The sequence below is a fragment of the Cebus imitator genome, unplaced genomic scaffold (genome assembly GCF_001604975.1).
Source record: "Cebus imitator isolate Cc_AM_T3 unplaced genomic scaffold, Cebus_imitator-1.0 Scaffold397, whole genome shotgun sequence".
Taxonomy (NCBI): Eukaryota; Metazoa; Chordata; class Mammalia; order Primates; family Cebidae; genus Cebus; species Cebus imitator.
In genome coordinates this window covers 649,117-672,398 of record NW_016107712.1, presented here as the reverse complement: position 1 = coordinate 672,398, position 23,282 = coordinate 649,117, and the positions used below count along the sequence as shown (strand labels likewise).

The following is a 23,282-nucleotide window of genomic DNA, read 5'->3' as shown; positions in this document are numbered from 1 at the left end:
AATAACCATCTCAGTAAATATTCTGTGGTCACAGCTTTATGTTGTAGAAATTATTTTGCCATAATACTAGAAAAACTATTAAAATTACACCTAAAAATCTAATTTGCTAGTTGTTGTTACCCCATCATTTTTATCTGCACTTTTTTTCCCTCTTCATTGCAGTGTCATAGTACAATTTTTATAGTCCAAAATTATGGGATGTTGTATTCAAATTTGTAAAGAGGTAGAGAGGTTGATTATCTAAACCAACATTAATTGTAAGTCTAAAATGGATATTAGTCTTCTAGATTTTTTGAAATCTAAAACCTTTAGTAGATCTAGTACTTGTTGAAGACTATGGGATGCGACATAACTCTTAGGTCTAAAGTTAAATTTCTTTGCACGGTGGAATGTCACTTTCATGGCACAAAAATGTGGCCAATAGAATGCTGGCCTTAAAACAACAAATATATGCATATCAAATCTAATTTTCTAATTGATTTAATGTTTAGTGTGTTGGCTGAAAGAGAGAAATGGCTCTATTTTACATGAATTTTCACATATTTAAAGGAAATTAAATCATACAGGAAAAATAATAGAAAAATTACAGGTGTTTTTAGCAGAGCTAATAAAAAGTGGGGGACTTGAAGTTTAATGTAAACATGCTTCTAACTCCTCTATATTTTTCATGGCATCCAAATATTGCTCTCTTAGAAGACTATCTTCTTGATATTTTCTTTTACGATTGTAACAGGGAATGTTTTTATAAGTGTTACATTGTCATACAGGCTCTGTCTTAGTATGAGAGTATTTCTATTTCTAATCAATTTTATTTCCTTCTTCAAAATTAAATGCTAGCCATTTGGGGGAAATTTTAAAATTACGATTATGTTTCTCAAAGTGATTTAAAATGTCCAGAGATGAATTTTATACAGACAAAAGATCGTAACTTAATACATTAACCAGTGACTACCCCCTTTTTTGTCTTGTGTATGTTTCATCTCAGATGCAGTCATTTTTCAACTGGCTTCCTTGTATAATTTCTTGAATAGTAACAGAAAGTAATTATACCTTTATTTTCTCCAGTTCTCTGGCCTTACCCTGTTTTATCATAATATTGAAAAGATAAAAATGAATTCTCTTTTATGTTACAGTTTAATTTTAACCTGAAGGTTTATCTCTACACAAATTTATTTATCTAAAAATAAGAGGTCTTGAGCTTCTTCCTGAAAGAAAATGAAGATTAAAATGGACATACAAGCATCCTCCTAGAATATTTTTAGCACCAAACATCTTAATTTACATTCAAATAAATGAGAACCACCGTATGCTTTTATTTATTGCAGAGCTATGGGATATTGTACCATTGACATAAAAAGCTGGGAAGCTTGGGGACTTTTTCATATTGAACAATTTGTACTTATGTTGTCAGAGATTCTGATTTTCCTTTGAAATTTTAAGTCAGATACCTTTAGGGTAGGATTAAGACTCTAGTTTTGTGTTTTTACAGTAATTAATTTGCACACACCTACCTTCAATTAAATTATTTTCAGTATTTTACAAAATGCCTGAGCTGTTTTAGAATAAAGTTTATGTGACAGCACAATATTCAAAAATTGCATATAAACATCAAAAGTTATGGATTAATATAAAAATTTTACTACATCTGATAGAGCAAATGACACTGGGAGTGTCAGGGAGGAAATGAGAAACAAACTAACCAGTTAAGGAATGAAGGCAGTACTTTCCCTTCAAGTAAGGAAAGGAACAGAAAACCTATTGTAAGGAATAAAAGGTAGCCTGATGCCTGTCACACATGCAGGTTGCTAGCTCAGTGTCTTTTAATTTCACATTAATCACACTCTCTTTGAGAAGTGGAAGTCAATGTCTAATGATGTGCAAGCCAAAGAAAATGTCCTAGTGCCCAGGAAGTAGTTGCTGCTTTTAATTGGTATTTGTCATTTTAAAATGTGTTGTTAGGAGACAAGATTATGAAGGCTGTTGACATCAATTCTTGCCAGCCATATGCCTTTTGTTGGGTTGGAAAGTGTGCCATCACCATTAAACAAACATTTACTTGTCTTGGTTCACTAAACTTTTAAAACTATTGTTAAAATAAGGGTTAATTTAATATTTTAAACAAGGAAGAGAAATTATATCCTTGTGGAATTTTAGCCAAAAATTGATTTGAAACTTCTACATAAAAACATTAATTTCAGTTTTTGACTTGCTTTCCATTTTATACCAAATTTGAGAAGCCTCACAGTTTCTTTTGGTTTCTGTTTGTTGTTTTTGTTTTTAGCAGATGGCCCATACCTTCAAATATTAGAGCAACCTAAACAGGTAAGATTAAAGGGGTGGGACTCTGATTAAAGTGTTAGACTCCAGTGTCTAATATTGAGAACCTAAGCACTGAATAATAGTAAATGAATTCATAAAGGAAGTAGCTTATCTAGAAGATCAACAACCTGACAAATTATGTAACAGCTTTATTCATTCACTTTACATATCTCTTAGTCATTCTCCACACTGTCCTGAGCCTCAGTACGTAGTTCTGTATAACTCGTTAATTACAGTATTAAAATTACAGTTAATTACAGTATTCTGCTGTCTCTACCAGCCACTCCCAGGAAAGGCAGAGGTTATTTCCATCCATTTTCATTTATAAGGAAATACATATGCATACCGTTCACATGCACTGAGCATGGACATCCATCCATTGTATCCTTGCACATGTAGTACCTCTTAGCCTTCCTCCTTCCTTTCGTAGCCCCAGCCTTTTCTGTGCTGCCTTTGGACCATGTAACCTAACATACTAAAAGTACCAGTGGGAATTAAAGTATCAGAATGAACTATTGAATTCTCTTTTCCCCGGTGTTAACTTTAGACTCAGCCTCTTTGGAGTCAGGAGAGGAGCACTTTATCAGGCTTTTCCTCTTACCAGTAGATTCTGTAGAGTATACCTCAGAACTGAAATGGCCTCCGTACCATATCCAATTCTGTGGACATTTATAGGAAATTGGATGGGACCAATTAATTAACATCTGCCTATAGGAAGTTTCAATTATTAGGGGTTAGAAGTAATCAACCCCTAATGCTAGTGGTATAGTTCTCCACAGAATGAGGCCAGTCAGTAAATCTCTGGGCGGATAAACTAATCACCTTTGTACGAGACCATGGATATGGACACTGTCCTCTTGCAGCTGTATTACCCAATACATTTTCTAAGTATTCATTGCATTAGCTCAGGTAAGTGAAACACTTTTGCATTTTGTAACATTTAACACATGCTAAGTAGGTCATGAGCTTAAATAAAGCATCCACTGCCTTGTGGTTTCCAGAATCATGGCATTATATATGTATCAGATTTGGTTAGCATTTAAGTGATATAAATATCTTGATGATTACCTAACAGACTATCCTTATAAGGTTGAAATTAGATGAAAGTTTTTGCTGTGTGGGCAAGAATGCCATGTGAAACTTTGGGGCATGGTTCTAGTTCTTGCAGGTGTCACATCCTGACTCCACAAGCTGCCAGCAAAACTCCATTGCTTTACCTCCACGTTCAGCTCTTTTTAGCAGTTATTTCTCACAGAAGGTCATCAATTCCAGTGGAATTTTATCCCTTAAAATTCTATGGGATCTGGCATCCTGGAAAGTTTCCCAGCTTTTAAAATCTAGGTAGTCCGTGACACAGATATCAACTAAAATTTATTTGTCTGCATATGTCAAAGTATTTTTTCAAATATCATTTTCATAAGCATAGCACTACAATAAGAATTTTTAAACGTAATTCCTTATGATGGATCCAACAGTCATAAGGAAAAATTGGCATTTAGGATTTACCTGAAGGGTTAATATAGTTCCAGAATTCAAAATTTAATTCACATAAAAGCTTGTGTGAGTAAAGCAATGTGTTTACCAAAGTGATGCTATTTTGATGTCTGACTTCAGTGAAAGTAAGAAGGTTATATTCACATCAGACTTTCTGACTGAATGGATGTAGCCTTGCCTTTGAGGTTGATGACTCATTTTAAGCAAATGGAGTTACTGAGATGAATGACAGTGGATTAAAAGCAAACCTTTTTAGAATCAGAAGTGCATCCAGACAATGCATTGATGATATCTCCCTGAAAAATGTTATAAATTTTCAACCTCAGGTTAAAAAAATTTGAGGATTTAATGAAACTTTCGATACTCTTATGCAACCATGAAAAATATCTATTAAGTATTTATAGTCTCTCTTATACCATTCCCAACAATATATAAACACATATGTGACTATATTTTTCCAACTGTCCCAAAGGAATTTTGTGATTAAAGATAACAAATTATTTTTTTTTTTCAATTAGAAAAAGGTTCTTTTTTTTTTTTTTAAGGACCTGTTAGCCACAGATTTTCTCCAGCTCTGACAGAGATGAGTTATAGCATAGACTACTAATTTTTAGAACATCCAGTCCTGTTGCATATTAGTCAGTGTTAATTAACTAATAGTGTTCAAAATCTCAAGTTGTGTTTAAATTGATTAGCAGTCAAGTAAATCTCTATCCTTATGGTTAGCTAATTCTGGAGGCTATTATAAGTGTGTTGTTTTTTTCATGGTTTTAGAAATTTCATTTAATTAAACAGCCAACAGTGTTTGCGTATAAAAGGCATAGGGCTGAAATTGTAAATTATTTTTAAATTTGAATTTCGTGAGAAGCAAAACAAAGGAATTGCCTCTGAAACTTTACCTCCAAAGGCTTCCTTGTGTTTAGATCTAGAATCTCCCAAGGAGTTGTTTTAGGTCTCACTGTGATGAGTTGATCACACTCTTTAGACCTATGTGAGCATTGAGGAACTTTCCCAGACTAGGGAATTTACTTAGGCCTTACTTCTCTGGTAAAATGTGTTTTAGGACTGATCTTTGAAAATCAGGAAGTTTTTGGAGAATATAGGGACAGTTCCAGAGATTTAAACCAGTTCAAGGCACTGGACTGCTCAGAGACAGGAAGACCTTACTAGGCATAAGGAAATGTAGTATAGTCTAAGTAGTGCACAAATTTTACATTGGTTCATGAGCTCAAAGCTGTCAAAATCTTCATGCTTGCCAGGGTTCCACAATTTAATGAGTAAGATAGCGAGCCCCCACCAGCAACTAGTGGGTATGAGGAGCTGATGGCCAAATGATCTAGTGCTGTATGTGCGGAGTTGGTCCCACGATAGAAACAAAAGGTGAGGATGTTCCTTAAAATATCTTAACATATTTTCTTTTCACCAAAAAGTGAACCTGAACAAAAAATCATCTGCTTAAGCAACTGTATGGTTATAAACTACTAACACTTCCACAAATTGATTGATATCGTTATAAAATTGAATCTTTCAGGAAATACAGTGAAACCTCCCTTAATATGATGGTGAGGTCCATTTGCATAATTATCCTTGTTTTATTCTTTGTTTACAAATATGAATAATTAAGTTAGCTTTATAAATCATAAAAAGTTAGAGCTGGAGTAGACCTTAAAGATGGTCTGGTATAATTTTCCCTTTTGTACAAATGAAAAAACATGGCACTTCTTAGGTGTTTATCAGCCCACAGTAGTTTATATGGTGAAGGCTTCCAGCTAACTCTTCATTGATTAACTACATCTATAACACTTCTGGGTCAGATAGTATTTGAGGGAACTATCTAGTTTTGGCATCATTCTGGTAGGTTAATATTCAATCTTGAGCTTGACCGTATCAATAATCATAAAAACAAATATCCTCTGAACTGCTGAAAAGCTCAACAGATTCAGGGTCTAGCATAGGGTGTGTTCTACAACGCTGAAGCAATATATTTAAACAAACATTTCTGTAGTCCTTCCTGAAACCAACTGTAATCAGAGTAGATAAAGGAATTTCTTCAAGTAAGAGTCAAGGAAGCATAACTTTTATTAATATGGTAAAGTTCAGAGCTTGGCAGCAGCAATTTAAAACAAGGAAGCTCTGATTAGAACAAGCTGTGACATGTTGAGTCTGAAGCCTAAACTCTTCAGCAGACATTCTGCAGGCTTTTTAGCCACATCTTAGTGTACAAATATCAATTAATACCATTTTTCATAGTAAGATTATGGGAAAAGTGATTCTCATTTACAGAGCCCTCTTTCACAGTTTCATGTTTTTCTTCTCTTGTTTAGTAGACATAAGATTTAAAATTTTGTACGTATCTTTGTTGCTATAATTTTTATTAAGTATTTCTCGAACTTAATTGGCTTAACATTCACCTTTGCAGAGAGGATTTCGTTTCCGTTACGTATGTGAAGGCCCATCCCATGGTGGACTACCTGGTGCCTCTAGCGAAAAGAACAAGAAGTCTTACCCTCAGGTCAAAGTAAGTGTGTGGTAGCTCTCCTTCTGTGTGAACTCTGGAAATTTGATTTCCTAAGATTTCCAAGGAATTGCTTTAAATGAATACAGGTTGCCTTTGCCCCTAAGCTGAAATGTTCACATGATTATTAAAATCTTTAAATAGAAATTTGTCTGCTAGCAATAGAACTGACAGAAATTTCGTTAACATTTCCATTTAATAGAAATGTCTTCAACATTAGTTAACAAACTTTTACTATTTCTTGATCATCTTAAAGGTTTTTTAAAATTACATACTTCCTAAAACTTTAGTAAATCTTTGAAAGAAACAGTTAATTTTGACTCTTTGGAGATTTAGTGAAAAACCAAACAGATGTCTGAGTATATGGATTATATAGTATATTACTTAAGATTATGATTTCCAATCCAGACTTTGTTATTAGCTGTGTGGCTTTGAGTAGGTTTATACAATACTTCTAAACTTCAGTCTCCTAATGTATAAAATGCAAAAATATTAATAGCATATACTTCATAAGGTCTTTTAGAGATTAAATGAGAAAATGTATACATGTTCCACAGAGAATCTATAAGTACCCCAGGGCCTTGGCCTGAGCAGATGTGTAGCCCTCTTAGAATGAACTGCTACTGACATGCTAGTGGTATGCTTGGTCAAACCATATTCAGGCTTTTTGTTTATTTGTTGATTTGAGAATATTTTTCTCTAAGTTAATATGAGACTTTTAATTTCATAATATGGTACTATGTTTCCTAGATTGACTGATAATAAACTGAATCATTTTGCAGATAAACCCAGTCAACAATTATAATTTAGTCTTTTATAAAAGTTATTATTTGGTCAGTAATTCAAGGCTTGAACAAAACAGTTCTCGCTATGTGTGTCTGTGCCCCTTGGGATGTAACATACTTTTGGACTCAGTCTCTGTTGGTTTGTTTCTGTAAGTAGCAGGACTTCAGCAAAGGTGTGATGTAAAGAAATCTGTCTTTGGTTTTGCCAGCCTTGCATTTTGTTTCTTCCTTTTCCTCTTATCCGACCTCTAGGCCCAGGCCTGTCACATTTCTTATTCTTATTCCCAAATAAAAGACAAAATACCATGATGTCAGTCTTTACCTTTCAAGTGAACCTAACCCATATTATTTAGTATGGATCCTACCTGTCATATTTGCATTTTAAGTCACTTAGCTCCAATTGTGGAATGAAAGATGTTTTTTCTATTAAGGGTGATTAGGTAGATAAATATGATGGCTTTAGTCCAAAGAAGCAGACCGTGGACTTATGGCCTCAAGTCCTTTAGAACCTTGATGAGGAATGAGGAGCAGCAATAAAGAACTAATTTGCACTTATTAAACACCAAAGACTTGCCAAGTGCTTAACATAACATTATCTCTTTTAATTTCATAAAAATCCCACAAGGTCAAAGGTGTAATGCCTGTGAACCCAAACAGACTCAGAGAGAGGAATTATAACTGGCCTTTCTCACAAGACAAGTGGCTCTGCATCCTACAGCAGGCCAGTGAACCTCTCAGCTAGAATGTGTGCATTTGGGGTGCCGGGAGCAGGAAGATAAGGAACAAATTATGGGAGGACAATGTTGTAAAAGGGCATGGTGAATGATAACTCTTGAAAACAAGGGAGATAGAGGCTCAGGGGTCAGTGGGTACTCAGGTATTGGGGAGCCAGGCCCAGAATTTACCTTTTTAACACATGTGTCTGTGTGTCATATGTATAAATATTGTGTGTTTATGTATGTGTATATTTGTGAGAAGGAGATTGAAAGACAGACGTTATCAGCATTGACACTGACTATAATGACTAAAGAATTTAAGTGAAAAACTGGGAGTTTTTTCTGACTGGCTTGGCACAAAAAATATAAATTATGGTATTTTCATGAACTGTTTACTTAGATTGCTTCAGTATTTTGTGACTAAGTAACAATTTGCTAACAAATGCATGGCATTAACTTTCTTATAAATTTATTGGCTAAGAAAAAACTTTATACATCTGTTTACTCCCAGTCTTCATTCATCTTTCTCATGTAGAGGTAATCATCTACTCAAGAACATATTGTTGCCTCAGTCACAAAATAATTTACAAATGAAACAACTTAAGAGGTATTAGATGTTCTTGTAGAATGAGTTGCTATATCAAAGAGTTTAGTACTTACTGGGAAATATAGATATGTAAATGACTAATAAAGCAGGTTCACCTACAGCCACATTATTTCACCATATTATATATTTTCTATTCACTAATTTAGTATCCATTTATTAAGCATTTAATCAACTTGTAAGAAGAGGAGGAACTTAGAGGTTAGAGAATCTGCCTGTACAAGCTGTCATTGTTCCCTTAGCTTGTTATTGTTAACTGAAAATGGAAACGGTTCTGCTGGTCCTAACAGTTAAAGAAAGCAATAAGAAAGAGACAATAGCCAGTTTTTTTTTTTTTCCAGAGCTCTTCTCCAAATATCCCTTTGTTGTTTCTGCTCAGGATGACCTTTAAGTTTGCAAAAAATTTTGAATCACATTTCCCTCTAATATTTAAGCTGAGGAAAAAATTGTTCTCCATGCATCTTTCTTATCAGGAAGATATTTACAATTGTATGTGTCTTTTCTGTGGTACTTTACGAAGCTCCTGCTCTGCCAGAGACTGTAAGGGAAACAGTTGGATGGATTACATCTAGAGATTCCCAAACTTGGCATTAGTGACATTTGAGGCTTGAAAATTCTGTGTTATGGGAAGCAGACTTACATATTATAGAATATTTAGCAGCATCCCTGGCCTTAACTTACTAGATGCTAATAGGATCCCTATAATTGTGACATCCAAAAAGTCTCCACATTGACAAATGTCCCCGGGGGCGGAGAATCCCCCGTGTTTGAGAACCACTGATGTGGATGCAACAAGGAATCACCCTTAACCTTACCCGTTTGTGTCCTTTTCTACTATAAAGTTGTCTCTCATAGATTACATAGAATTGTCCAAGTATATTATTTTATAAACATGTGCTTTTCTTGATTATTAGTAGGTATTTCTTATTTTCAAGATGATGATCATGGTGTCTGTGTAATTTATCTTAGAAGATCAGAGTTGGTGTACCTGGATGCGAAGCAGAAAGATAGAAAAGAGAAAATATGTATCTTCAACATTTTATATTCTACGATAACTTCACACCTAAAAGCTAATGTGGGAGTTCTACTGACTGTCTGTTAAAAACAATTATAGAAGAGAAAGTGAAAGTGGAGAGTTAGGTCCACTGTGTGTGAACAACGGGAGGATCTATGGAATGGTGCTTTCAGGTGGGCAAAAGCCTCATGGAGGGTGCCCCACACTCAGCCCCAGAATCCAGAATCCATTCCCACAGGAACTTCAGAGGGAGGGCATTTACATTTACAGGGAAGAAATGATACTTCTGAGCCTTACATTTGCCACATATTCATTAAGTGCATTTGTTCAGGCTTAAAGCAACAATACTAACAAATACATGCATTAACTAAAAGCAAAATGCTATGGGCTCCGCTTTTCCTGAGCTACAGCCTCTCTCCCTCCAGCCTCACGCCCTGTCTTACTGTCATGCCTTTGTGAGAGCACCATCACTCTACGGTGCCTGCAGAGGAACCTGGAAACGCTGGTAGTTCGGTGTAAACTCGGTCATATGGAGTTGGCAGGAAAGAGTCAGAGGCCAACTTGAAAGCTTTAGGGGCTGGCTGTGGTTTCCAGGTTGTAGACACCAAACTATACTTTATAGAACATGTAAAAATATAACCTGTATGGGTTACTCTCTTACTGATTGTCTAAATTTGATGCCTCACATTAAATTTTAAAACCAACTCTAGAAGTCTGCTCAAATCCTGCATTTTCTTTTTTTTTTTTCCTCCTTTAATAGTCTTTAATATCGCTCATTTGCAATCATATGAAAATCCATCAGGATCAGTCATGTTGCACAATCCCTAAAGGATAAAACTGAGGGAACTCATGGATAATTTTCACAGCTTCATTGTAAAGTCCAAGATCAAAAGGATGGTTATCTTCTTTCAACTGGACATAAGATGAACACATGATGGTCGCCTTAGCGGTTACTTTCCCAACCACTTCCATAATTCCAGATATTTCTTCATCAAGAGGTTCCATCAACTCGATGGTTCCATTTTTTCCTTCTCCATCTGAAAGAATAAACATTTTTCCGGAGGGATGAATCTTTTCCACCTTCCCTACGAAGCAGACAGGCTTGTCAATGAACTGAATTAGCATGCTGGCGTTGATGCGCGCCCTGGGCAGCTCCATCATATCCACCATGATTATATGGTCCAAGACTGCGGCGGGCGGGAAACCCAAGAAAGACTGAAATTGTCAAATCCTGCATTTTCTACTGGAAATGTGGCCCATGCATAAACCCTGTTTCGTATAGGTGTAGTCTTGGCTTACATACCCTCTTACCATGTTGAGATTATTTCTAGAACTCAGGCTACTGAACCATCGCTGCCTGTTTCTTTCACATAGCGAAGAAGAAAATTTCCATTTAGCTTCCTGTCTTGCTGTGCAAATCTTCATTTTTTTTTTAAATTATAAATTATTTCAAGCATATAGTTTAAAAATTGATGTAACAGAAACCATGTACTTCAACCTAAATTTAGTAGATACTAGCATCTTACCATATTTGCTTTTGATAGTTCTCTCTCCTCTCTCAAATAAAAGAGTTACAGCTATCCACCACTTTGTCCTCCTTCCTTCTCCTTGGGTAAACTGCTACTCTGAACTTTCATTCCCCAAGATGTTTTTATATTTTTACTACGTAAGAATGCATCTATAAATACTGGCATTTTCAAGAAAATTAATTTTTACTAACTTCAACCCAAATTTGCCATTGTATACAATGGCTCCTTTTCAGGGTAAACGTGGGTTAAAACTGCACTCCATTGAAGAATAACTGGTGCTCACTTTGATACTATTGATTCCTCTTTGCTGTCTAAATAAAAAATATATTTATTCACAGTGTAGAGTTTATACTGACTCTTATAGCAAAATATATATATATATATATTCAGAGAAAAATCTAGGGAAAGTAAGTATGCAGACTAACTCTTATGTCTTGTCCTTTCATAAGAAAAGTTTCCTGTCATTAAACATTTTATAATCTACTATACTGCCTATAAAATTTCCCTTTAAAGTTTTTTCCATTCTAATTTCATCATGGAGCGCCTAGTGGGAGAGGCTGGCAGAAAAGCACAGGAACCTTCCTCTAGGCCAAGCTTGTCCCTGCCTGTTTTTGACTCAGCAAGGAGTGCCAGAGAAGGCTCACTTCCCTCTTTTTCCCGAAAGCTGCGCATGAAGTTTTAAAAATCAAACTGCCTTCTGTTTCACAGAGGTAGGTGACAAGAGGCGTAGCCTCATGGGACTTCAGAAACTCTCACCAATTTTCCTCTAGAATGACCAGAAAGCACCCCCTCACATCCTCAACTAATGTGACACATCCTCCTGTGTGGTCCACTCTGCAAAAAAACATAAATTGACAAGAATGACTTTGATTGTAAAATACAAATAGCTTACCAGTTAGTATTCTTAGTTTCTCTTTAGTTATAAACATCAAATGCAAGGGACTTGAAACACAGCTGATAGAAGTGTAACTATTTTTAATCAAACATTTTCTGAAAGATGGTTCTCACATATGTTGTCTTTCTTGAGCATTTTATGTTGAGTGGAAGACATGTATTGAAATGTTTAGGTCAACAACAGCTTTTTGTTGTCCCCTTATACTACTGGTTAAAAAAAAAAAAAAAAGTCTTCACTCTTTGTACCTTTCCTTAAAAATCCTAAATGTTAAATTTCTGTCGGGTTCAAATAAAGACTATCCGATCTACTGTGGCATTTGAGGATATCACATATCCTTGCATAATCTCCCTTTCCTTTGTATAGACTTGTCTGATTTAGGAGGTTTGCCATTCTAAGAATCTAGTTGGAGTACTAATTTTAAATAATTTAATCTGACTCAATTACTTAAAACAACAGGGGAGAAAATCACCAATAATCAGCTGGGTGTGCATATAGAACCCAGTTCATATTATTTATTAGGATTTCCATTGGACCCCTAAACTATTCACTGCACACATATGTTAATTAGGGAAAATAACTATGTCCCCTATGTACAATATACCTTGTGCTTTTCACGAGAAAAACTGCTTATTGAATGGAAGGGCTTTGTAACCTGGGGTCTATGGATCCCTGTTGGTAGTTTCAGAGGATTTTTAGACTCCTGAATTTATATACAGACTTATACATGTATGTACCTGAATTTTTTCTTGGGAGATGAGTGTAACTTTTTATCAGATTTTCAAAGGGAAAGACTTAAACATGGTTAAGAATCACGCTATAGCTTATATCACTTTAGCCTTTTGATAGCAGCTATCTTTTAAAATGATCTGTATAATGTCTTTTCAGTTTTCTTTTTATTCTTGCATTTTTAATCAATTTTAAATGATGTGAAATGTTTTATGTTGCACAACACATAGAGAAAGCCTCCCTTCAGTTTTCCAGTAGGTGGAAAAAAGGTGAAACTGTATTGATGGTCAAAAGGGTTGAATAGGCTCTACTGCATTTTCTTTCCTCCTCTTCCATACATTTGCAGATTAAGCATGAAGCTCACCATTGGTGATAGAAGCCAAAAGAGAGAAGGCAATACATCGAACAAATATTGATTGAGCACTGTGTCAGGTACTGCTCTAGACAAGCAGACAAAACTCCCTCCCATATGTAACCACAATCTAGACTTTCAGGTAATTTTTGTTGCAACTAGTTCGGAAGTAGTATATTTTGTCCTAAAATATTACTTTGTAAAATCGTAGACCTCTAAATCCACTGTATGTGTTCAAAGTTACCACTATAAAGTGGAGAAAGCTACTCATTAGAGGAAACTTCTAGCACAGATAATAACTGGGAAGGTTAACTCTTAGAAATTATGAGGAGATCTCTATGCTTCTTGAATTTAAGAATTGTCTGAATTTTACATTTTGTTTTGTCAGTTCTGGCTTGGTGACCTTCCTCTGTTGGCCATTCTCATTTTCCTGCCCTCCACTCTTCCCTAACACATGATTATTTCTGGGACCACTGTTCAATCCAAAACAAATCTCTGATGGCTTCTTCTAAACCAGTGGTCTCAGTCTGAAGATTGTGTAGTGGGGTGACTCTCGCTATTCCATTCTGGAGTCTTGGCCTCACAAACTCACATACTGGCAATTCGCCTGGATAAGGTAAGGGGAACACACAGAAACACCAAGGTCCCCACATGTGTTCGACTGCCTCCTCCACAGACAAGTTGTTTTTCAACCCATCTTCAGGTCCAGAGGTGAAGCCGGAGGCTACCCTACAGTCTAAATCTTTTCTCCCCACCCTCCAGGTGGATTCCAAATAAAAAGTCTCCAGCCTACCTTTACCTCCCTGGGGTCCCATGAACATGGGCTAGAAAGTACATGCAGACTTTCACAGACAATGCTTTTTGCCCTTAGGTCCCCTTCCACCCAACAGAATGATTATAAGAATATCTTGCTGTGCATACTTACATCATCTCATTTAATCATCACAATAATCCACTGATGCAGGTTCTGTGATCCTCATTTTATAAATGAGGAATTTGAAAACTAGAGAAATTAAGAAGCTTAGCCTGAGTCTCACACCCTTTTAGAGATGGAGCCCAAGATTTCAGTTCATGCCATATGGTTTAAAGGCCTGCACTCTTAATCATCATGGAATGCCATTCATTATCATAATATTAAAGATCTGTCTCTACTTTGTAACAATCTTTTAAATCTGTGGTTCACAATCATGGGTGGGCTTCAGAATTGTCCAAAAATGTTCTAACCACAGAGACGTATGGGACCCACTGCACACTTGCTAAATCACAGTACATCATCTAGCCAATCTTGGATTCTGTAATAATTCTATGATGGTTTCTAAGAACACGTCATTATATAATGGCAACATATTACAACAGATAATAGGTATTCAATGTATAACCATGGAATAGAATATTATGCCACTGTGTTTTAAAAAGATAATTAAGAGTACACTGCAAAAGATGGAAAACTGCTTTCAACATAATATTAAGAAAAAAACCTCGGCCAGTCACAGTGGCTCCTGCCTATAATCCCAGCACTTTGGCAGGAGGATTGCTTGAGCTCAGGATTTTGATGCCAGCCTGGGCAACATAGTGAGACCCTGTCTCTATAAAAAATTTTTTTCAAAGAAAAAAAGCAGGATTTCAAATTATTCATATTTGTATTGATTACAAATATTAGCTTCTTTTTATAAAGCCCTAGGTGGAAGCATATAGATGAATCTTTAGCTTTATTTGTCTATCCATGACTTAAAGTAGATTAGTTAACACTTGACTCCACCTTGAGTAGCAGGACGCTGGACTGATGGAAAAAAAAAAATATGTGAAGCTATCTTACCTAATTACAGTTTCCACCATGTTTTAGTGGAGATAATGAAGACATAGCACTATATAAACAGATTTTCTCAGGAGATCTATGGGAGGCAGTGCATTGTGGCTCTCAAACCTTACTATGCATAAAAATCTCCTTCAAAATGTATTTAAAATGTCAATTTTATTCCATTTCCAAAGCCTGGTAGAGTAGATAATTCTGCTACTACTCTACACTTGGAAACGCTAGAACAAAAATATAACATTGTCTTTAATGCATAGTTGAGTTTATTAGAAAGTATGAAAAGTACGCAGGAGCCATAAAACAAAAGAAAAATTTGGGAAAACAACAGGATATGGATGGATTTTGGGGCCACAGCTACCCTGGAAATATTTGCTGACCTAGATTAATTGAGAAACTTGGCTTTTAACAGCTTCCTAGAGACAAAAGATAAGACCTTGGACCTTTCCAATCTGAGGAATTGAAACTGCAATCCCCCACTTAAGTTAGGACTCTCTCAGGGCTATAGTTTCTGTTGATGGGTGATCCTCACACAGAGGTGTTGAGGAAGTTGCTTGTCTCAGCGTAAGGGAATCAGAAGATAAAATGCCTTTCTCGAAAATCAGTAACTACAGGCCCAGTTCTTACAGATACAGAGTTAAGTTTATGCTCCCTGAATTGAGTAAGAAACCCCAAGTCTAGAAATGAAGTGGTTCCACATTGGTGATACCCTCAGAGCCTTGCAGAAGCACATGAAAATGTATGTAGCTCAAAGAATCACGAGTTCCTGATTAAAAAAAAAAATTAGAAAATGTGTATGTAAATAAGCCACTCTGTTTTAAGCATTGACAGAAAAATGAAAAGCAGAATTAAATTCCCAGAATCTTCAGATAATTGAATTACCAATTGTTTGATATATAAGTACAAAATAAGCTTGGAATAGAAAACAGACCAGGCAGAATGAAAATAAAACCAAGTAGAATTTTTAAAATTAAATGTGAAATACTTAATTAAAATGATTCAACATAGTTAACATGGATAATTTGAAAGAAAGGGTGAGCTGGCGGGTACAAGAGAAGGCTTAAGAGGTGTCAAGTTGAAGTCCTAGAAAGAGGTATTACAACTGCAGATTTCTGGTTCCACATTTACAGGTTCTAGGTCTGGGGTGAGGTTTAGGTGGTTGTGGACCACACTTTTAGGTTTTAAAGTGTTGGCCCTAAAGGCATTTGGTTCGGGGCTGAACGTGATGTTGATTCCTAGTTTTGCCTCTCACATTATTACTTAACTTCATTAAGCATCAGCTTTTTCATCTATAAAATTGAAAAAATAATGCCTACTTCATAGGATATATATGTAAAGCAAGTTATTCAGTACATGGCACACAGTTAGCACTTAAAAATGATAGTTGGTTTTATTTTTATGTAACCAAACACACTACTACAGATATTGAGTGGCAGCTTTGCTGGTTCATTTACAGATTGATGGAGCTACACAAAATCTTCACCAGTCTATTAATTCATTTTTAGTACAGTCTCTCTAATCAGTATTGCTTCCACTGTATATTTATATATATATATATTCTTCTATATGGGGTTATTGAGATAAGAGATCAGATGCTGTGTCAACAGTTTTCTTTTAGATGCAACACATGATTTCTTATGAAAATCTCATAGGTAAGAAACCAGAAAGGAATTTATTAAATTCTTGTTAGCCTCCTTAGTTGTATTAGTTTCCTAGGGCTATGTTTTAATTTAGGATACTTATGATAGAGAGCACCCCTTGAGTAGGAGAAATACAATATGGAAATAAAGATTTTATAACTTACTGGTCCTGGGAAGCACACAGCATGCCAGGAGGCCACACACCAAGGTCAGGGAGCATGTGGAGAAAGAGAGAGAAAGGAACTCATGGGCCATTGTCTTTACTGGGTCCAGGACATTATCCAAACAGGAACAGGTTTCCCACAGGGAGTTTTAATAGGTGGATTTCAAGCAAGCAGGTATGAGTTCCAGGAGGTCACACTGTGACTAAGAAATCACTGTGGCATATCTGCACAGCCCATGCAAGATGTGAGCATCAGTGAAGTCAGATAAGTTTTATGTAGCTGGCCCATGGGGAGGCGATCACCAGGTGGCCATTGTATGATGCAGATACCTAGATCGGCCACATAGAAGAACTGGGAGGAGGTGTAAAACTAGCAACTGTGTTGAGGGTCACTGAGCCCTGCTTTTGGCATGAGAATGTCCAGCTTATATTCAAAATGGATGCAAAGGCAGCATAAAATTACAGGCATTCACTGCCAGCTGCCATAACAAGTTACCACAAACAAGATAGTTTAAAGCAACAGAAATTTATTCTTTCACAGTTCTGGATGCTAGAAGTCCAATATCATGCTCTTTGCAGGGCCATGCCCCCTTTGAAGCCTCTAGGCAAGAATCCTTCCTTGCCTGTTTCTAGCTTCTTACGGCTGCTGACAATTTATGGCAGTCTTTGACTTATAGTTGCATCATTCCAGTTTCTGTCTCTGTCTTCACATGAGTGCTGTCTTCTCTCTGTGTCTCTATATCCAAATCTCCTCCTTTCTCTTAGAAAGAGACCAGTCACTGTGTTTAGGGCATCCATAACCCAAAGTGACCTCATCTTAACCAATTATAATTGCAGTGACCCCATTTCCTGATAATATAATACTTTGAGGCTCTTGGTGGACATGAATTCTTAGGGAACACCATTCAGCCCACAACAAACATATTGTGGCATTGAGCTTATAAGCCAGTAGCCCTGAGAGTATAGGATGATGCCCCTTTCAGCCTGATGAGACACTCAGAAAGATATCACATGTATCCAGGTGTTCATTTTTATTTATTTAGGGAGTGGTAGAAAATCTTTCAAGTTGGAGAAGTTTGCCAGTGTTTTGAACAACTTATTTAGGATAGAGATCTTCCTATTATAGTTCTCCATTGAGTAGATGATAGATATGCTAGTAAATATTTACCAACTGCACTTGAGGAAAAACAAAACACCCTGATTTTGTAGCATTTGCCAATTTCTCTAGTGTGATGAGTACATACCATGGTCAGTTTGAAGCTACCAACCTGAAATCAACTGGCTTGCAAAACTTCTGAAAATTTAACAATCAACTCTAATGAGCTGGTCAAGCCAACTCCAACATAGCACTATAAAATTTCATAAAGAAAACATATGAGATCACATTTTAGGTATTAACCCAATGCATAATAGATCAAAAGAAGATTAAAAATTGCTTCATATAAGGTTCTTTACTCATGTGTTACATGAGAATTACCAGGGACTTTGCAGAATCTGACTAAACCCATTAAGTTGCTACAATAGAGACATCTATCACATAGTAGCTAAATAGAGCTGTGTTTTAATGGGCAAAGCACTATACTTGAAAGCAAAAGCTAGATTTTACTGCAGACTGTGCAACTTACATATGGTGTGATCTTCAAGTTGTTCAAGCTCTTCAAACTTTATTTTCCTTATTTATAAGATGAAAATAAAAATACCTACCTTGTAGGAATAGTGTAGGGATAAATAAAGTAATTGACAGAAAAACACCTAGCATAGTCTCTGACACATCTATAGTACTAAGTGTCCATTTGGGACAAGTTTATATTTTTAATTTAAAAATCATTTAAAAATGCCTGTAATATGACTGTTAATTACATGAGGGAAGGGATTTTTGCCTGTTTTGTTTACTGCTGTATATCTAACACCTGGCATAGTATCTACTATATAGTAGGTGACTACTAATTATTTGTATAATGAATGAATGGTAACCATGCAGAAATCCTCTAGAATCATCTTCCCAAAAGAAGCACTGGTACTATCATGATACAGGCAAAGAAGGAACAGATAGCATGATATATAGATAGTAGGTTATTACTGGCAACAGCAGAAGTCTTCAGCCAGCCTTCAGGCTTCCCTTCAACTACTGCTCCAGCTTGTTCTCCCCTTTGCACCAGCCTTCTTTTCCTTTTCCTCCCCATCTTCACCTGACTAGGAGTCAGGAGACCCATATCCTATTCCCAGCTCAGACACTATAATTTAGATCTTCGGCATATCACCAAACTTTTCTGATTAAAGTGAGCTTTTCTGCTTCAGTTTCTCTATCCATTGGAATCCATTGCAAATGAGAGGAAAAACCAACTAAAACTACCAGAGCAAAAACGGAGATTTTAAAAAATGGAAACTTCCAAGGGTTGAGCTAGCTAGCTTCACACGCCACTGTAGGCTTCCATTTCCAGCCCCGATTTCCCATTCCAGGCTGTGTTAGGGCACCAAGCCCTGCAACAGAGAGTTGGCTTTCCTAGAGCCTGAAAGAGAGATGTAAGAGGTCTCATGTTGGAGGCTTCTAGCCCTAATTGGTCCAAGTTGTTTCACAGCCCACCCCTGAAGATAACACTGGGGACAGGGAATATAGGATGAAGTGATCATGTTTACAGTCATTCCCAAGCTGCACACCTAGCATTCCCATGCTAATTGGCATTAACTGAACCACAAGCATGTGAGCTGAAATGGGGTTGTGGATCCCCAAGCAAAAGATCTGTATACTGGTAACATGTAAAGGGGGAGCAAAAATGGTAAACATTAATTAATTTTTCCCTCCCGGGATCAGCATAAGAGACTGCCTAATCTCTTTTATTACTTGAAATGGTGTGATCTTGTGTACTTCCTCTTTAGAGAATGTCTAGTCTGTGCCATTCCCAATGTGTAACTTTTACATTTTAAAGGGTAAGAACTAGAGCTGTGAGGTTGCTGGTACCTGTAATCCCAGTGACTCTGGAGGATGAGGATCACCTGAGGGCAAGAGTTAGAGACCAGCCTAGACAATGTTGTAAGACCCTGTCTCTAAAAGAATAAAAAACTTAGGCATGATGGCATGTGCCTACAATATCAGCTACAGGGGAGGCTGAGATGGGAGGATCACTTGATCCCAGGAGTTCTAGGCTGCAGTGTGGTGTGATCGCACCACTATACTCCAGCCTGGGTGATACAGTGAGACCCTGTCTCAATAATAATAATCATAAAGTAAGAACTAAGTTTTTATGTATTTAAAAGTATCACATACATTTAATAAAAATTCAAGTAATACAAAGGTATACAAAGTACAACGTAGATTTTCCTTCTATCCAAGATCCCTCTCCTCCCCAGAGAGAAGCACTGTTATGTTTTTCAGATAGGTATCTAGAAATATTACATGTATATAAGCTTAGTTATGTGTGTTCATGCCTGTAAGCATATACATATTTATACACCCAAATGTGTATAAAACACAAGCTATAAGCATATGTATTTATACACACATCCTATTAATTTTTTGAATACTCTTTCTTGAGTTTTTAACTTAATGAATTTGGGGCATTCTTCAGCAGTTCATAAACCTCTAGGGAAGTGAGATAGTAAAGTGATTAATAGCAGACGCTAAAGCACCACCCTGGGTTCAAATCCTGCTCTGCCCCTTATTAGCCGTGTAACCTTGGGCTAGTTGGTTCACCTCTCTGTGCCTCTGTCAAATTGGGCTAACACAGCACCTACCTCGGACTGGTGTAGGGAAGGCTGAGTGAATTCGTATATGTAGAGTAGTGCCTGGCACATAGCAAGTGCTCTGTCAGGTCTGAGTATCCACCTCATTCTGTGTAAGGACTGCATAGCATATTTCATTGCTCACATGTGGCTTCTCACTGCTGCATTTGTGCATACTCTCTTCTCTAGCCCTTGAATCTATTTCCTCTCTTCTGTCAAAGACAAACTCAAAAGACCTGCCTTGATAATCCTGTTCGATCCAGATTTCTCCCTAGGCTGAGGTGTTTAGATTTTTAGAGAGTATTCTGTCATTGAGTTGCCTTTAATGTCTATGAAGGTTTTTTCTTATAAACGTTCAATATTTCTTATGAATTGTGGGGTCTTTATCCAAACTTTGTTTTAGCTCTTTGTCATATCATTTATTTCTTATGTATTTTTTGCAAGAAATATGAAATTTTTAATAAGACATATTTTTCAGCGTAACCACTTTTCCCCAAAGTCTGCCTTCACTGGCCCGCATTCACCTGACTGCGTTGGGGAAACTCAGTATCCCTCCTTACTAACCCATGCTCTCCTTGCTGTCTCTGTTACTATACCTAATATGTTGTTTCAGTTATCCACTTACATGCCTGTCTCCCCATCTCTCTAGACTTTATGTCTTGAGGGCAGGGACCATGTCAAATTCTTCATTATATATTCTTCTGATGGTAGGTGTACAATAAAAATTTACTAAATTAAACCAAATTCCTTTTCATTCGTTGGGCATTCAATTGTTGCCTCAGTCAATCACAGAAATACTCAATTAGTGTAGAAATAAAAAGAAAAATGCTATGTTATTCTCATGTGTCATTTATTGAGTTCTTACTATGTATCCATTATTAAGTGTTATCCTTATATAGCTTTGTAAGAAAGAGAGTTTTATCCCAATTTTTAGCTTAGGAACTGAGGCTTCATGAGTAACTTGACCAAGAATGGCTTCTCTTTCTCCATTTCCTCCCTCTCGTGGTGTTTTATATACGTATAATATTATCATTCTATTAATATATATCTTTTTTTTTTTTAGTTTTGAGACAGAGTCTCACTCTGTCACCCAGGCTGGAGTACCATGGTGCAATCTTGGCTCACTGGATTCAAGCAATTCTCCTGCCTCAGCCTCTTGAGTAGCTGGGATTACAGGTGCTTGCCATTGTGCCTGGCTAATTTTTGTATTTTTATTATGGACGGGGTTTCAACATCTAGGCCAGGTTGGCCTTGAACTCCTGACCTCATGATCCACCTGCCTTGGCCTCCCAAAGTGCTGGGATTACAGGTGTGAGCCACCGCACCAGGCCTATATGTCTTTATATATAATATTTAATTTACATATGTGTAAGTTTTATGTGTGTATAAAGCTTATATTTTACATTATATATATTCTATTAACATATTTTTTCAATTTATATATATAAAACTTAACACTATTAAGTCTCTAGTGTTGAGTTTTATATATACGTAGTTGTTCTATTAAATATATGTATATGCATACATGTATATATGGTGGGGAGGGGTGTTTCTCCAGCCTAGACTTTGTACTTTGAAATCTGGCCTCCAGGCTTAGCTGTTTGACATTACCACTTAGATGTCTGATAGACTTAACATATTCACATCTGAATTTCAAATCTTCCCCACCAATCTGCTCTGCCTCGTAGTTTCCCCTTCTCAAAATGTGGCTGCTTCATCCTTCCCGTTGTTCAGGTCCAAAGGCTTGGAGTTTTCTGTGAATCCTCTCTTCTTCTCAAACCCCACATGTAATCCATCGGGTAGTCTTATTGGCTATGCCCTCACATTTTTTTTTAAAGCTAATTAGTTTTCACCACCTCCAATGCTGCCACCATGGTACAAGCTACTATCCTCAGCATCTTTCTTCCAGTGGATTTTAACATCCATGAATGATTATTTTCTAAATCAATTATCCATAATTGATTATTATAAATTTGTGATTTTCTGTTTCTATCCTTCATGACACTTTTTAGGGTTTCTTAAAAGAGCTTTTCTTCATGCTTCTTAAAAAAATAGCATCAGTATGCACTCGTGGATTCTTTTGTTCAGTGCGCTATAAGCCATTCCTCTCATTATTCATTTTGATTCTCAATTTGTCCTAGTCTTGGCCAGTGGGAGTCTTTTATGCTAGCTCCTCTATCTTTTTGATATGTCCCCACCTTTTTTTTCTAACACTTCCTTATTGCTGAAATTGTAAGATATTCTAGGTTCACGCTATACCTTCACTACCCCAATACAGGCATCATCTATCTCTATAAGTAGTCCTAGTTCCCTTTAGCAGGAGAAGTTTTTCCAGACTCTTTCATAAGGCAGAGCTACAAAATTGATTATTTTAAAAAATCTTGAGTTCATACTTTAATTCATACCTCTAATTCCAATCCAACACTGCAGGCTGCTTCTTTCCCTCCCCTCATCCCATATTTGTATTTGTATTTGAGATATGAGATGTGTATCTCATGTCCCGTATTTCTCCAGTAACTGAAAACGTTCATATCAATGATAGCAGCATACTTACTCATTTTGCTCAGTCTGATAATACACACACACATTTGTAGAGAAATAGAATAGTTTTAAAACTGTTATCCCAATAGCTACAAATTTACTACAAATTTTGGTTCAAAATTTCTTCATAGTTCTTTTGACCAAATATAGTCAAACATATTTTGAATATTCTATATATGCAACATATAGAAATATTTGAGGGCATTCAAATATATTTGGCAGAGGGCATTCAGTCAGAGTAATGTGTTCAAAAGTTACTTGGATTAGATTTTCCCTCTATGATTTATGTTTACATTGGACTGTAGAGTTAAATATTTTTTTTCTTTTTATTTGTTTACAGTTTATTTTTTCCCCATTTATTTATTTATTGCATTTTAGGTTTTGGGGTACATGTGAAGAATATGCAAGATTGTTGCATAGGTACACATGTAGCAGTGTGATTTGCTGCCTTCCTCCCC

At 36.4% G+C, this 23,282-nt stretch overlaps 2 protein-coding genes across 4 annotated transcripts in view; one reads left to right on the top strand and one right to left on the bottom strand.

Annotated features, from left to right (window-relative positions):
• Positions 1 to 23,282, top strand: part of NFKB1 (nuclear factor kappa B subunit 1) — a 124,389-nt gene that overhangs the window by 28,037 nt on the left and 73,070 nt on the right. For 2 of the 3 annotated variants that reach the window (XM_017508660.2, XM_037731406.1), the window contains exons 4-5: positions 2,282 to 2,322; positions 6,233 to 6,331. In XM_017508660.2, the coding sequence (XP_017364149.1) occupies positions 2,282 to 2,322; positions 6,233 to 6,331 (140 nt within the window). The remainder of the gene's footprint in view (positions 1 to 2,281; positions 2,323 to 6,232; positions 6,332 to 23,282) is intronic. The other variant, XM_017508662.2, reaches the window with a different exon arrangement.
• Positions 10,179 to 12,434, bottom strand: LOC119468224 (replication protein A 14 kDa subunit-like). The gene has a single exon (XM_037731407.1). It carries the CDS (start codon positions 10,616 to 10,618, stop codon positions 10,253 to 10,255), a length of 366 nt encoding a protein of 121 aa, XP_037587335.1. The 5' UTR covers positions 10,619 to 12,434; the 3' UTR covers positions 10,179 to 10,252.

Excerpts from the sequence above, each read along its gene's own strand:
- LOC119468224 (XM_037731407.1), bottom strand. The coding sequence starts at position 10,618 with ATGGTGGATATGATGGAGCTGCCCAGGGCGCGCATCAACGCCAGCATG.